The sequence below is a fragment of the Centropristis striata genome, chromosome 13 (assembly GCF_030273125.1).
Source record: "Centropristis striata isolate RG_2023a ecotype Rhode Island chromosome 13, C.striata_1.0, whole genome shotgun sequence".
Classification (NCBI taxonomy): Eukaryota; Metazoa; Chordata; class Actinopteri; order Perciformes; family Serranidae; genus Centropristis; species Centropristis striata.
The window spans coordinates 26,926,092-26,940,056 of record NC_081529.1 but is presented as its reverse complement, the minus strand read 5'-3'; the positions used below and the strand labels follow the sequence as shown (position 1 = coordinate 26,940,056).

The 13,965-nt window shown below is 40.8% G+C and overlaps 1 protein-coding gene across 3 annotated transcripts in view; it reads left to right on the top strand.

Annotated features, from left to right (window-relative positions):
- Positions 1-8,290: 8,290 nt before the first annotated feature.
- LOC131983016 (dedicator of cytokinesis protein 7-like) overlaps positions 8,291-13,965 on the top strand; it is a 28,708-nt gene continuing 23,033 nt past the window's right edge. For all 3 annotated transcript variants that reach the window (XM_059347593.1, XM_059347592.1, XM_059347594.1), the window contains exons 1-6: positions 8,291-8,454; positions 10,577-10,664; positions 12,505-12,683; positions 12,899-12,967; positions 13,121-13,247; positions 13,688-13,900. In XM_059347593.1, coding sequence (XP_059203576.1) covers positions 8,405-8,454; positions 10,577-10,664; positions 12,505-12,683; positions 12,899-12,967; positions 13,121-13,247; positions 13,688-13,900 — 726 coding nt within the window. In that variant the 5' untranslated portion in view covers positions 8,291-8,404. The remainder of the gene's footprint in view (positions 8,455-10,576; positions 10,665-12,504; positions 12,684-12,898; positions 12,968-13,120; positions 13,248-13,687; positions 13,901-13,965) is intronic.

Genomic DNA, 13,965 nt, shown 5'->3' with positions numbered 1-13,965 from the left:
CCCATAGGGCCTTGACCTGGGGGGGTGGGTGTGCGTGCAAGTGTGCGTAAATCAGTGTATGTTTGTTTATTTGTGTATGAGTCTATGCTTGTTGTTCGTATGGGGGATGAAATGGTGGAGTGAGGTTGGGCTTTGTATCGAAATAATGTCTCCTGTGTGTTTTTATCTGTCAATGAACGGACAACTGGTGACAAGTGAGTCCTCCTGCTGCAATAATCAGTTTCTCTCCTTTGCTCTCCCTACCTGACCTTGAGGAGTCCTTAGATGTCTCTGGCTGTAAGGAGTGCTGGTGCAAGGGAGAAAATTGTTTGCATTATTGACACTGACCACTTGCCTTTGATGGAAATGTGCATGGTGGCTATACTCAGATGAGGATATAGTTCAGGACACGCAAGTACCTCATTTTCTCGTACTGTATATCTGTTATTGTTTCTCCCATCTTTTCAGTCACTCTGGTATACCTCCTCTTTCTTTCTGTCATTGTCCTGCAGCTCTCTTCCAGTCAGATTCTGAACATGGGCTCTGTCTGATATTTTACATAATTGCCTTACATAAGTAGCAAGCTCGGCTCAGAGCTTGGATGATATTAGTGGAGATGAATATTGCATGAGGAAAGCACTCGTTAAGCGTTAATAAGAGGATAGAGATGGAGCCCCACTGTCAGTCTATCTTAACCCCGCCCCCACCGTTCTGTCAAGCAGTGACTCAACTCAGCCTGGATGCGTTGGAGCCTTTGAGTCAGTTTGTTAGAGAGGGACGAAGAGTGTGTGTGCATGCTCACATGTGTGTGTGTGTATGTATGTGTGTGTGTGTGTGTGTATGTGTGTGTTTCTGCCGATGTGTGTGGATGTCTGAGAAGAGATTGCGAGATTCGGTCATTAGGTGCTTGTGTTTTTTCCATCTTTGTTTGCAGAATAAAAGCGGCTCTTGTAACACAAAGGCACCCACGTCCGTCAACTGACTGCAGCCCCACTTACAGTTCACACTTAATGTGAATAAATGGGCTTAATTGTGGCCCCTCATTAGAGCCCTGGTTAGTAGCACGGCAGCTGAATCCTCCCTGTGGGTAAGAGGGCATTTGAAGCGACCATTGTGCATTACTGAATCAAAGGATCAAGCATTGGTTTTGCTTAAAAGCCTTTTTGTTATTCTACTGATTATTTTCTTATTGTTAAGGGTTCCTCCACTAGTGGGGATTAGGAGTCTTGTTGCCTCAGTCCTTTTCTTTTGACATATCATGGAATGCTTCTTGGTGCCAGAAGGATGAACTCGAAGCATTTACAAAATTAGTTCACTGATTTTGAAGTTCATCAGCCCAGAGTCGAAACATAGGAAGCACTGCTAACTATAGAGATATCATAGAGAAACAGCAGAAGGTGCTAGGGCTGAGCAATGTATCAATATTGTTGTTATTGTAATATGAAACTAGATGTAATCCTAGTCTTTGGATAACATAATATCATATATAATATAAGTGTTGTCTTTTTGCCTGGTTTTAAAGGCTGCATTGCAGTAAAATTATGTAATTTTCTAGAGATGTCAAAGTCAATCAAAATGAGCTTGTAATTTTGATCATCAAAATCACAAACAGGACTATTGTGTTTGATTGAATTACTTGAATTTCACCATATGGTCTTAGTGTGGTACATCTGGTGGTTATATTGCAGTTGATGGTGTGTAGTCTAACTTTCAAAGAAGATTTTGGAAATATATTAAGGGAATAAAGCCTTAAAATCTAAAGTCTAATCGAATGGTGAATTTGGAGAATCTTGACACCCTTTTTATTTTCTTAACTGACATTATATCCACATTGCGGATAATTATTTATCAAAAATATTCTGTTAAAGCACCAGTAGTCAACCCTACAATATTGTTGCAATATATGATATTTGATTTTCTCCACACAACGCATCTTCAATTGTATTTCCACAGTTTTATCAATGCAGAACTATGAGAGCAGCAACAATATGCCAGTAGTACAATAAGCGAATTACAAATTCATTATGTGTTTGAACTCTGGATAGTAAATACATAATGATACTTGACTTTGTAAATCGCGAAACCCCTTTAGGTCTGAATTCCTTAGCCTCGCCTTTTTGGTTTCTCATCTCTATTATTCTGGTAGTATTACGTCAAAATGAATGCCTGTTGCCATTGCCCTGCGGTAAGTTAGTGGCCTTGTGAGTGTGTGTGTGAGTGAGAAGGAAAAGGGGGGGAGAGGGAGGGAGAGAGAGTGACACTATGACAGTGTATCTGGGGGATGGGCGGGATGATTCAGCCTCAGGTCTGGTTAATTCAGTGGTCTCTCCACTAGGCCTGGCTCTTGGCAATTCAGGGTTTTGTGGCAGCAGCAGTGAAGCAGTTATTGCTTTGAGGAAAGGATCCAAAATTAAATTAGCCTCTTTTTAAAAGGACATTTGTTGATAATGGCAACTGGCCTAATTCAACCTTTTATGTATTATTTGGCAATTTTCTTGTGGTCTCCCTCATGGGTTCACTCTTGCACTTTCTCTCTGTCTCTCTCCTCTCTTTCTCTCGATATCTTTCTCTCCCTCTGTGTGTCTGGATGTGTTGTCTCTGGGCTATTATTAGAGTAGACAGGCTGGTGGGAGGAAGTCTCTGAAGTAGACGCTCTTGTCATCTTTTTATTTATGGATTATATTCTGCTTTCCATGTGCCTGTTTAATTCTCGGTGAACAGTTATCTGTCTTTTATTTGTATGTGTTCAGCGCAATATGAGATTCAGGCACTGTTTATGTGCCACATTTTTGTTTGACTGAAGAAAAAAATAGAGGTGTTGGTATATATTGTACATGTTAATCATAGCATTATCTTTGGCATCTCTGTATGTTGTGTGTGTATAAATGTTCATGTGGTTTAGAGGTTGGGCGAAGCAGGACTAACCTCCTTTACTGAGAACATGTTTTACTGAAAACCTTTTTAAATATAAAGCCATGGTTATTAATCTTTCATTTTGTCCTGTCTGAGTTGGTATCTAGGGAGAGACCTTAAATACACAAAGCTCTTAGACATTCTCTTTGTTTTTTTTTCTCTGGCTCCTTTTCCGGCTGCTTTCTTTCTTTCTATCTGACGTGAACAAAACACACAAGTGACAGACACAAAACGGAAAGAAGAGGTACAAGTATGTCTCCTCCTGTTAAGCTGCGCTGTTTTTTTTAGCTTCATGATCTGTGTAATTGGCCCTACTTAAGATGAACAATAAATAATATAAAAGCATTTCCTGCTTCAAACTGAAATGTACTCATTGTGCTTTCATGTAGAATTTGTCTCGTATTTACTTGATGGAGAAAGAGTAGATTATTAGATAGATAACGTGGGCTGTTCAAAAATAATATGATAATGTTTCCTAGAGAAATACACTGGTTTTGCCATTGCACTCCATTTCCTCCTCCTCTATCTTTGTCCTTCCCCCTCTCCTCTTTCAATCTCTTGCTCTCACTCCCTGTAGTCCAGCTCTCTCCCCATCATGGCCCTCCCCGTTTCAGTAATAGGAGACTTGAAATCAATAGCACATTAGTCTGGCCGGAAACTCTTGTGGAATTAAATATGAATGACTGAGATTGCAGCTACCTGCTGCTGAGAGAGATGCATGATGGCTCTTGGGGATATGGGTTTTAGTTTTTCGTTCCTCCCTCCAGAAAACAGCCAAGCCATTTTGTGCTGTACTTGCAACTTACCGGATCACTGAGCTATATCTTGTTTTGTCGGCGATCACTGTGCGGCACTGTGGACTTTGATAGGTATTGTCGGGGTTGTCATTTCGTCCTCGGCACTGAACAGTGACCAGTCCGATAGCATAATTTGATAGAGCAAATGGGATCGTGGACGTCACAAAGCCGCGACAGCTCAGGAGGCAAGAAGAATCAACGGGCCACACCCATCCTCTGAACGCAGCAGCAGCACCATTTAAATATGAAAGAGCTCTCTGGTTATTAGCAGATTGCATCTTACTTTTTTCACAGTATTTCCTCCAAATACAATATGTGCTGTCTCTTTCATTAAGCTTTCAGGTTCGCTGCTCTGCACATTAATTCTGGAACTTTTTACATGCAAATTTCGTTACTTGGTAGTCTTCCATTTTCATTAACTGGTTCACTATGTAAAGTGGAATAATTTCTTTTAACATGCTGTTTGGCTTAAAAGCATAATTTGCAAGGTGGTCAGAGAGTGCTGGCTGGTGGGAGGAAAAGTAATATGAGACAAAAAGCCACTGCATATGCTTCTGGGAATTGGTAGAGGCTTGGGCACCAGTAAGCTAATACACATAGATGATATAGAGGTAGATGAATTTGTGAGCTATATTTCATCCCATCAGAGATGAAACGGTTTGTGACAGATGGAGTGATATTGTTCCCCTGTACGGCCTGTGAGTGCAGCCCCTCCTGCTTTCCCTCCCTGACAGATGTAGGGGGAGGACCACAGTGCACTTCTCTTTCTTTCAATTGATTTGGGTGCTTGAACCCTTAGGGACTGGAGGATGGTGGTGAGATGGGGGTGGTGGTAATGGTGATGGGGGTTTAGTCGTTTCCTGCAGCACAGAACCTGTAAAAAGTCTAAAGCAAGTGCTGTAAATAACTCATAAACATATTATATGCATATATCTGCATATATATTCAAACATGGAGCACACTAATAGCAGTGTGTTCTGTGCACTGCACTGAGTGGAGCTGGAAGGGAACATTTCCATAAATCTTGGTTAGTGAGTGACAGCTTAGCATGCATCCAAGCATGTAATGTAGGCAGAGGAGAAAGTGTGGCTGTGAATACTGGTGGCTTAGCTTTATGTGTTTCTTTCCAAAATACATTCAATTGATTCTTTACAATGTGTTAGTTTATAAGCATAGACAGCAACATTGTTTATCTTAAGTGTGACTAGCTCAGTATTCTGTTTTGTGGTTGGAAGAGGGGCTGAATATTAGGATATGTAGGTTTGTGGGTTTTGTAGCAGATTTTAAGTGAGTCAGCAATGATTACCTTTACCCCCACAGCCCCCCAACCCTGACTGTAGGATCAACATTAGGAGACTCAGCAGCTGCCTTGTAGCAGATGTGCCCTGTTGCTACACCTCACTCTCTGTCCCTGGAGGGGAAAGGTCAAGACAGGGGTGGAGGTCGAAGCAGAGATTCTTCGGAAGATGCTACGTGTTGATGCTTTGAGCAAAACCAACAAATGAGCATCTGCCTGCCCCTTGTATAGGACACCACCACAGGACAGAGATTAGAATTAGCATTATTGATTACAAAATTCAGTCTGATGTAATTCCTCCATCCAGCTGAACTAAAGAGCAAGAACAACCTGTGCTATTATTACGTTCTGTTTTTATTTTTATTTTGATATAGATAGCTATTGCATGTTTATTCTTTTCTACTGATGGTAGTTGTTTTTTCTTTTTATCAAAATAAGACAGATTGTGGGTTTGTCCTTCTTTATTAGGAACTAATGTTGTTAAAGTTTTATGCCGGCAGAGTAATGTCCTGGAAGCAGACCCCAGTAAAAAAAGTGGTTAATGATTTTAATAGGACTCCCTGGTGGGGTGGGATAGAAAGGGGACGTGCCCTGGCCACGGGCGCGTGGCGACGGAGCAGGTGGATGACGGGCAGCTGAGTAGTGGGCTCCGGGGGGAGGGGGCCTCCATTTTGGAGGACTCTTGGGGTTGAGAGAAACCCTGAAAAAAGGCAACCCCATCTGGAACTGAGGTGGGGGCTCTGGTGTGAAAGAGATCTAGTGGGTGGTGTCTGACACTCTCTCTTTTGTTCTTTGGTAACACAGCAGTGATGGTGGTGGTGGTGGTGGGGGCTCTCGCTGCCGTGGGGGCTGGGCGCTCAAACAATAGTGCCGATCTAGGAATTGAAAGCCTTCGATGAACAGAAAGGCAAGGAAGGTGCAGGCAGAAGGATAAAGTAGCAGCACTTGTAGTAGGTGGGTTTTCCTGCTGTACAAGGACGTTGCAAAGTCATACAAACATACAATACTGTACATCTACTCAGTTAATTCATATTATATTCTATATTTAGAAATAGATTTCTTCAGGTTAGTTTTATTGGATGTGTCTGAGATGTATGTACATTTATGATGGCCTGGAGAAGAACGATATTATATTCTTTAAATAAACAAATGAATTATGGAGAGCACCATTGCACAATAAATTAGAATTTGCTGAACCTTGGAGCAGCAGAGAAAAAAAAGATTAATTTTGGCATTGTAATGGAAGCATGCCTGTATACGGGGGAGATTAGGAACATGAGTTTCATTTATTTTCATTAGCAGCATCTATGGCTCAAACTCATGCCTGCTGCAAGCTCTGATGCTGCTCTGACTGCTGCTCCATGCATAAACATATATCCCCGAGACGTCTGTCCTTGCTCGGCGACAGCCAAGCCTCTGTCACGCAAGGTTAATTTTACCTCCGTCTCCCCTCTTTCCATTTTTCACATGCCTTCTATACAATCCATGCCATTCATCAGCCATCTCACAGAGGACGGCCCGAGTACCTGCAGTAGCTCTCCAGGGTGCTGAATAGGACGACTGTGGGGTAGAAGGAGTGAGCAGTGGGGGGGAGGGCTGCTGCAGCAAGCAATGCTATATTAATTCCTCATAGTAGGCATGGGGGTATGGAGTGATTGCAGGCAGGGAGGAGGGTGATGTAGACCTGCCATTACAATAAACTGAGAAGTCCTCCATTAGTGGGAAGACTCACTGACAATGTCATTCCTCATCTGCTCAAACAGAGAAAGGGCCTATCAAATATACAGCTTCTGACATATTTGTTTTACCCACCTTAAATAAACCATTGCATCATGTTATAGCCATTTTTTTTGTTCAATTGCCTTGTGAATCTGACTTTCAGTCACTGCTAGGCAGTAGGTCTGTAAACAAAACTGTAACTATTTTCCATCTCATTGTAGAGGTCAAATTTGAGGACTGAATCTTAAACAATCACTGATGAGGCAAGGCTTTCTTTCTTCTTCCATCATGGTGAACAGCCCCACCTGCAGGTGCTGTCTTGACACAGCACCCTCTGTGTCTTCAAGAGAAGATGGTGATGATGCAGTGCAAGCAGTCCTCTAGATGTTGCTATTGTGCATTTGTTTTCTTATGAGAATAAACTTGGCAGCAACAATGGAACCATCCTTGTGGGCAGAACCTAACGGAAGAAACTGAAAATATCAAATCCTGTTCCACCAGTCAGCTTGTAAACAAAAACCTCTAAGCAATTGTACTTTGCTATCAATTTTGTATTACAATTTCGTCTTAAAACCTTTATTTTTGAATTCAACATTTTTTTTTTTTGGACTATTGAAATTGTAGTATGCTGGTATCTTTATAAGTCTTTTTTTTTGCATTTCACATTTCCTGCGCAATGTGAACTTTAAAAAAAAAAGTCCTACTCTCTTTTTTATAGACAACTTGATTGAAAAGAAGTTGGTATGCTGCGGTAATAAAAACATAAAATAATTACAAAGTAATTTTCAAACTATAATTAATTGAATACAGCACAAATACAATATTTTAAATGTTCAACCTGACATTTGACTTTGTAAAGACATATAGGTCTTCTGAATTTAATGCATACTGTTATAATCAACGTTTTTTACAGTGTCCCGACTTTTTGGAATCGGGGTTGTACGTGTATACATGCAAATAAACTAAAGTAAACTGAGCTCAAACAGGACATGTTTATGTTAGTTGTTCTTCTGAGTGTAAAAGTCATGTTGCCAAAGTACAGAAATCACTTCTGAAGAATGACATTGAAAGAGAAACGTCGAGCTTGAAACCTTTCTGTCTTGCTTCCCTAAATTTGACACAGAAATGAAACTAGTGACTACCTAAACTGGGGGTGGATATGGCCGGGCCTGTAGCAGGTTGCTGCAAACCGGTCAGGTGAGATTTCTGCATGAACAGATGGTGGATAAAGCCACCTTGTACAAGCTGGTCAAATCAGTTGGGAAGAATATTAAGACCGGAAGTAAAGTAATAACTTCCACTGCGCTGTCATTCAAATACGCTAATGCGCTCATTTGAGATTAGTAGGATGAGACTCTGGAATATATGCTACAAAGCTAGTGTTAAAGCGTTGAGTATGCTGGAATATAACGTGTGTAATAAGAGCAAATCTGATTTATTTTTTTATTTTATTTTGAAGTATTACCGGATGTTGTGCGTGAATCATGGCGGACTTGACGCTCACGGCCACGGCGCAGCTCCCAGCCGCTAGGAGGAACAAGGAGGGAACCGTGCCCAGTCCCAGCGTGGAGAAGGAAGCGGTCTGAGGGAGTCCGCATCCCCACACACACACAACAAGACGGGACTTTTAGCCAAAGCACAGCGGGAGGAGAGTACTTTCAGTTTGACTTCGAAGAGCTTCTTTACATGGGGACAAAAAATGACATCTACAGCAAGCGAAAGGAGGGCGTTTGCTCATAAAATCAACCGGTGAGACAGTAACAGAAGTTAATGTTTAACAGCTACAGTTGTGCCGCTTCGCAGTGCGTGAGAGTGACCTACTGGACACACGGCGCTTATAGCCAGTATGCTAGGATTAAAAAGGTACCACAGACCATAAACCAGTCAGTATAGACACAACTCCACATTCTTGTGAATAAACTAATGTTTAATTAAACCGTTTTGCGCCGTCTTAAATGTTCTCTGTTACTTTTAAGCGAGTTTAAAAGCATGTTTTGAGTACGTAGCATCGCAGGAGCACTGCCATTAACAATGATTGAGCTACTTAAGGATAACAGTCAAGCTGAGGGCTAATCTAACGACTCAGATTTGCCATTTGGTAGTATAGAAACACTGTAACAGCGAGATAAATTATTTGCACAAAACAAAATGTTGTTTGGTGACATTAATTGTGATGTTTTGTTTCTTGTATCGTGTGAACGCCTCGCAGCATTATTGTAGCAACCTGTTCCCACATGTTGTAAACTGGTTTTCCCTCATCATGAAAAGGTGTAAAAGCTTACTGCAAGGATTGGAATCTACTATGTCTTATTATACAAAATAAATATTGATCAGATTCCAGGAGAGATCGTAAAGGTCACATCTGTCAACTGGCTCTTTGAATAGCATGCCTCAACAACAGTGTTGTGTAGAAGTATTTGCAGCCCCTGTTTGCTGCAATAGATCTATCTATCTATCTATCTATCTATCTATCTATCTATCTATCCCTTTATTTATTTATCCATCTATATAATAATTTATTCATTTAATTAAATCATTTAACAAACCTATACAATTTAGCATGTATCATACATTCTTAAAATAAATGCTGCTCCTCCATCCCTGTTTTTGCCCGGAGTTGTGCTTGTCAATGCTTTACATTTTAGCACCAAATCTGTCTTTGTTGCAACAGTTAATTTCATTTCTCCAGAAACCTGTGAGAAAACAAACTTGATGACCGATTCTTATCATTGGCCTGCAAGTGAATGTTTTCTTACCCTAGAGAAAGTCTTGCTGAAATCACATCAGAACAATGTTTGGTTATCATTTGCTTTGGATCATATATTGCGCAGTACATTTCTCAGTTGGTAGCCTTTCTCTTTATTTATATATATTGTTAATCGTAAATAACATATTCTGTAAAGTTATCAGCATCATTGAATAATCTCCCTACTGCATTCCCAAGTCTGTCTGTCTGTCCTCTCCTTAGTGGGACCCAGTCCATTGTTTAGTGCCGGATGCAGGAAAGGGTGGGAAGGGGTGTTCTGGCTTTTGCCCTTGCAGTCGATAGCTTTCCTTTTTCCTGTTTTAAATTGAAGGCTGCAGTCACAGTTTCCACATCTTTTGAGGATGAATTACTCATAAAACTTAAAAATGCAAAAATGGTGATTCCAGGGAATGTTATGTCATCATCATTGCTTCATCTTGGAGATGGAAGTAGAGGCCAAAGGTTCTGTCTTACAATTCATGTGTATTGATGGAATGAAGGCATGAACTGTTGCTATGTAATCATGAGGATCATGGTTTGAGAAATGCTGAAGTGTTTGCAGCTGTGTATATGAGAGAAACAGACATTTTGTGGTTCTAGAGGAGCAGCTGCTTGCTGTCTCTGTGAACAGATTGTTTTTTTTTCCTGCTTTGTCTCTCTTTAAGCCTCCCATTTGCCGTTAGTCCATAAAGGCCATGGACAGAGCTCTGGCTCTGTGCCTGCTCCCAGGAGCCAGCTTGCCACCTCTGAGATCCGCTTGAGTCCCTGGTTAGAACAGCTGCTGGCCTTTACCATCACTACCAGTACCAGAAGCTGAAAACTTTTTTGACACAGAATCTAGAAAAATTCAAATAAGCATGATCAATCTAAAACATGTTTTCCTTATGCATGTTTTTCCACATTTGTAAGTTAGGCCAAGTTTATTACAGCATTTTAATGTCGGGGATCCTTAAGTGGACCGTTCAAACATTGGCACAACTTTATGATTCATGCATCCACTCAAATCAGTCACTTGATACTTCATTTATTTTTTACTATTATAGCTAGTTTTCATGTCTATAAATTAGTGCCTTGTACTCTCTGTTTTACTAGCTGACAAATCTTTGATGTCTTTCTTTTGCTCAGGACGGTAGCTGCAGAGGTCAGAAAACAAGTTTCCAGAGACTATGGCTCTCCTCAGCTGACCAAGAAACGAGGAGGCGCACACCACCCTGTGAGTCACCCTGTGATTAACCTCAGTATTTAAATCCAGAAAGTAAAGCTCCTGTTAGCAAGGGCAGAATTTGATGGGTGTAACATTGTGAATTAGAATAAATGTTTAGATACAAGGAGTGCAGAGGAGTTAAGTTTAATTGGTTATGACAGCAGGTGTGTAGGGAGGTGGTTTTGAAACATGATATCCCTCTCTCTCTCTCTCTCTCTCTCTCTCTCTCTCTCTCTCTCTCTCTCTCTCTCTCTCTCTCTCTCTCTCTCTCTCTCTCTCTCTCTCTCAACTCACCTGTGTTGTTTAACAGGCAGGTAAGATTTCTGCTGTTTCACCCAAAATAGAGTAAGGGTAAGTTATGTAAGAAACAGTGAAAAGATCTGTTGTCATGTTACAGCGATGACAGTGGAGTTTTGAATCAATTCAAGCAGAAATGGACTCCATGAATGCCGCTGTGAAGCAGAAACTAGACATTAGTTTATTTATTGGTTTATCAGAGAAGACTGTTTACTCAGTGCAGTCTAACCGTGCTTCGCAACAGCATAGGAGATAAGCCAAATAGGTATTAGGGTAATTTTTCTGAGACAGTGTATTTAACCCTTTGATGCACAACATGGTCTAAAGTGACCCGACTGAGTTTTTCATTTTCTATATCTTTACAATAAATTAATTTCATCATTCAGTATTCTAGGTTTCCTCAATCAACTTGTTTTTGATCATCATACGTCCTAATTTTTTGTTTTCATTTCTTACTTTTTGAATAAAACCCCTTTTTGTATCACTACTCTTCTAATGCACAGCATGGGTCAAAAATTTCATTATGGGGTATTGTGTGTATAATATTAAGGAAAAATTAATTTAATCAATTTTGGAATAAGGCTGAAACATAAAAAAAATGTGGAAAAAGTGAAGCACTGTGAATACCTAACAGATACACTGTATGTGTGACAAAATGATACACAAACATGTTAAATATATTAAATATATGAGTGTGGAAAGTAACTATTTGAAACAAATTACTATTATTATAGTATTAGGTCATTTAATTTTAAATCAAATTTGGATGAATGAGTCATTTTTGACCAATGTTGTGCATTAGAAGGGTTGTCCATATGTTGTGCATCAAAGGGTTAACTGTAATTTATATGACCACTGAGTGCTAGCAGTCAGGTCGGTGGCAGATTTGTATGCTGTAACATGAACAAAGACTTAATTGCAATCAACCTGAAAACTGAATCACCATTCAAACACTGCATCAAACCGGTCTTTTCTCTATCTTGTCAACATTCTGCATTGTTTCTTTTTCTCTTTTCTTTTTTTTAACTAGTGGACATTTTAATGAAACTTGGTGGAAGGGCGTAGCATGGGCCGAGGAAGAACCCGTTACATTTTCAAACAATTCCAAATTCCGGGGTGGATAAACAAATTATTTTTCACTTTTGTTAACATTACAAGATAGGGCATTTGTGCTGGGTTCATGTACTGTCAGAATAATTGGAGAGAAAAAAAATCCTGGCTTTAAAAATTCACATGAACACCTCTTCAAGTTAGAATATAAACATTATGATGGGGCATACCATGACTGAGGTCTGTCCTCTCTTCTAGTTTTCTATTATTTTTATGTTCACATTCACAAGGATACTAAAGAAAAAGATCACATCTCTTTCATTTTTATCCATTTTCAGTTTTAAATGGTATATACATGTCAAATATCCTGTATCAGTCTACCCTTGTAGCATCCTGCCTTGTTTTGCTACGCCTTGTAAGTCCCTCTGATCCTGCTGATCAGATTAACATCTGTTTTTATGTCATAGTCATTGGTACATAATAGTCTAATGTTGATTGACAGTTGCCATTGACGGAGGTGGTTGAGCCAGTGGACTTTGAGGAGTATGTGAGCAGTCATGCTCCCGGGGTGGAGCCCGGACCGCTCAGACAGCTAATGGAGTTCCCCCAGGATGACTTGGAGCTCCTCCAGCTGGACAAAGAGTGCATTACACTGGAGCCCCCACTGCCTGAGGAGGAGGAGTGAGTCCAACTGCTAATGGCAGACACAACCCTCATACTCTAACACACATCCCTCTTTGATTTTTACACTACCAAGCACACAGAGGATTAATAATACTGTAATGGAGGACAAAAATCACCACAGATGGGAACAAAGCATTTCTCTTTGTCACACTGAATGAACATAAATATTAAAAGCATGCTTTGCTCAATTATTCATGTGTTTTTCTATGTAGCTCTGTGGATCCCAGAGTGAGAGATGCTTTGGCAGTCTACACAGATGACTGGCTCGTCATTCAAAGAAAGTAAGTGGTGTCAGTTGTGGCACCAGCTGAATTAACCTACAGTAGATGTTTCATCTAGTGGTTATTAATGTGCACCACTTTTCCCTCTTCACTGTTCACATGATTGACAGTAACTTTATTACTGGGACAACTTTTTTTTCTCATTTCCTTTAGATATCAGCGCTCCAGCACCATTTACACCCCTCACAGCTCTGAGCGACAGAGGGAGAGGCAGCGGGGGCTGGTCAAACAGACCTTTGAGCTGGACGAGGTTGCTGCTGCAGATCGGCATGACGATCAGGTAGCTAATGGTGATGTTCAAAGGACTTGTTGTCTTACTACTGAGTGACCATTCAGTCATTTAAGGTTCATTAAACTAATGTTATTGATTGTACTTATATTGTTGCCCGGAATAAAAGCTTTATCATTAATACCTGGGCAAGGACACATTGAGAATAGCCAGCCAACGAAGCTTGTGTCTCATTATGATGAGGAAGACGGCGTGCTTTGTATTCGGCTCAGTGAGTTTATCATATGGAGACTGAGTAATGGATAAATGGATATACCTTGTCCATTATCCATTCCACTGTCTCCATATGAGTCATATTAAATGGCTCATAAGGTAATAGGACCTGTAGTATATATTCCCTGTGTTTCTAAAACATCTGCAGTGAGCACTTAGGTGACATCTTTGCCTGGAAGGAAAAAAAACACATGATCTCACCTCTTCGTTTCACTCAGGATGACGCAAAGCGGCGGTCAGTCAGCCTCGATGAGACTCCTCGGGGCAGCTGGGCCTCCAGCATCTTTGACCTGAAGAATTCCTCCCCAGACGCTCTCCTGCAGTCTGTGCTGGAACGTGCAGCTGCAGAGGACATGGACCGCCGCAATGCTGAGGCACGCCTGCAGGGGCGCCACAGTGACCTGCTGGGCCTGTACCCTCCCCCCGATGAGGTTCGTATTTAACCATCCTCTACCTGCCTGTTGTGGAATAAGCTGTGCTTTTAAAGTAAAAAACC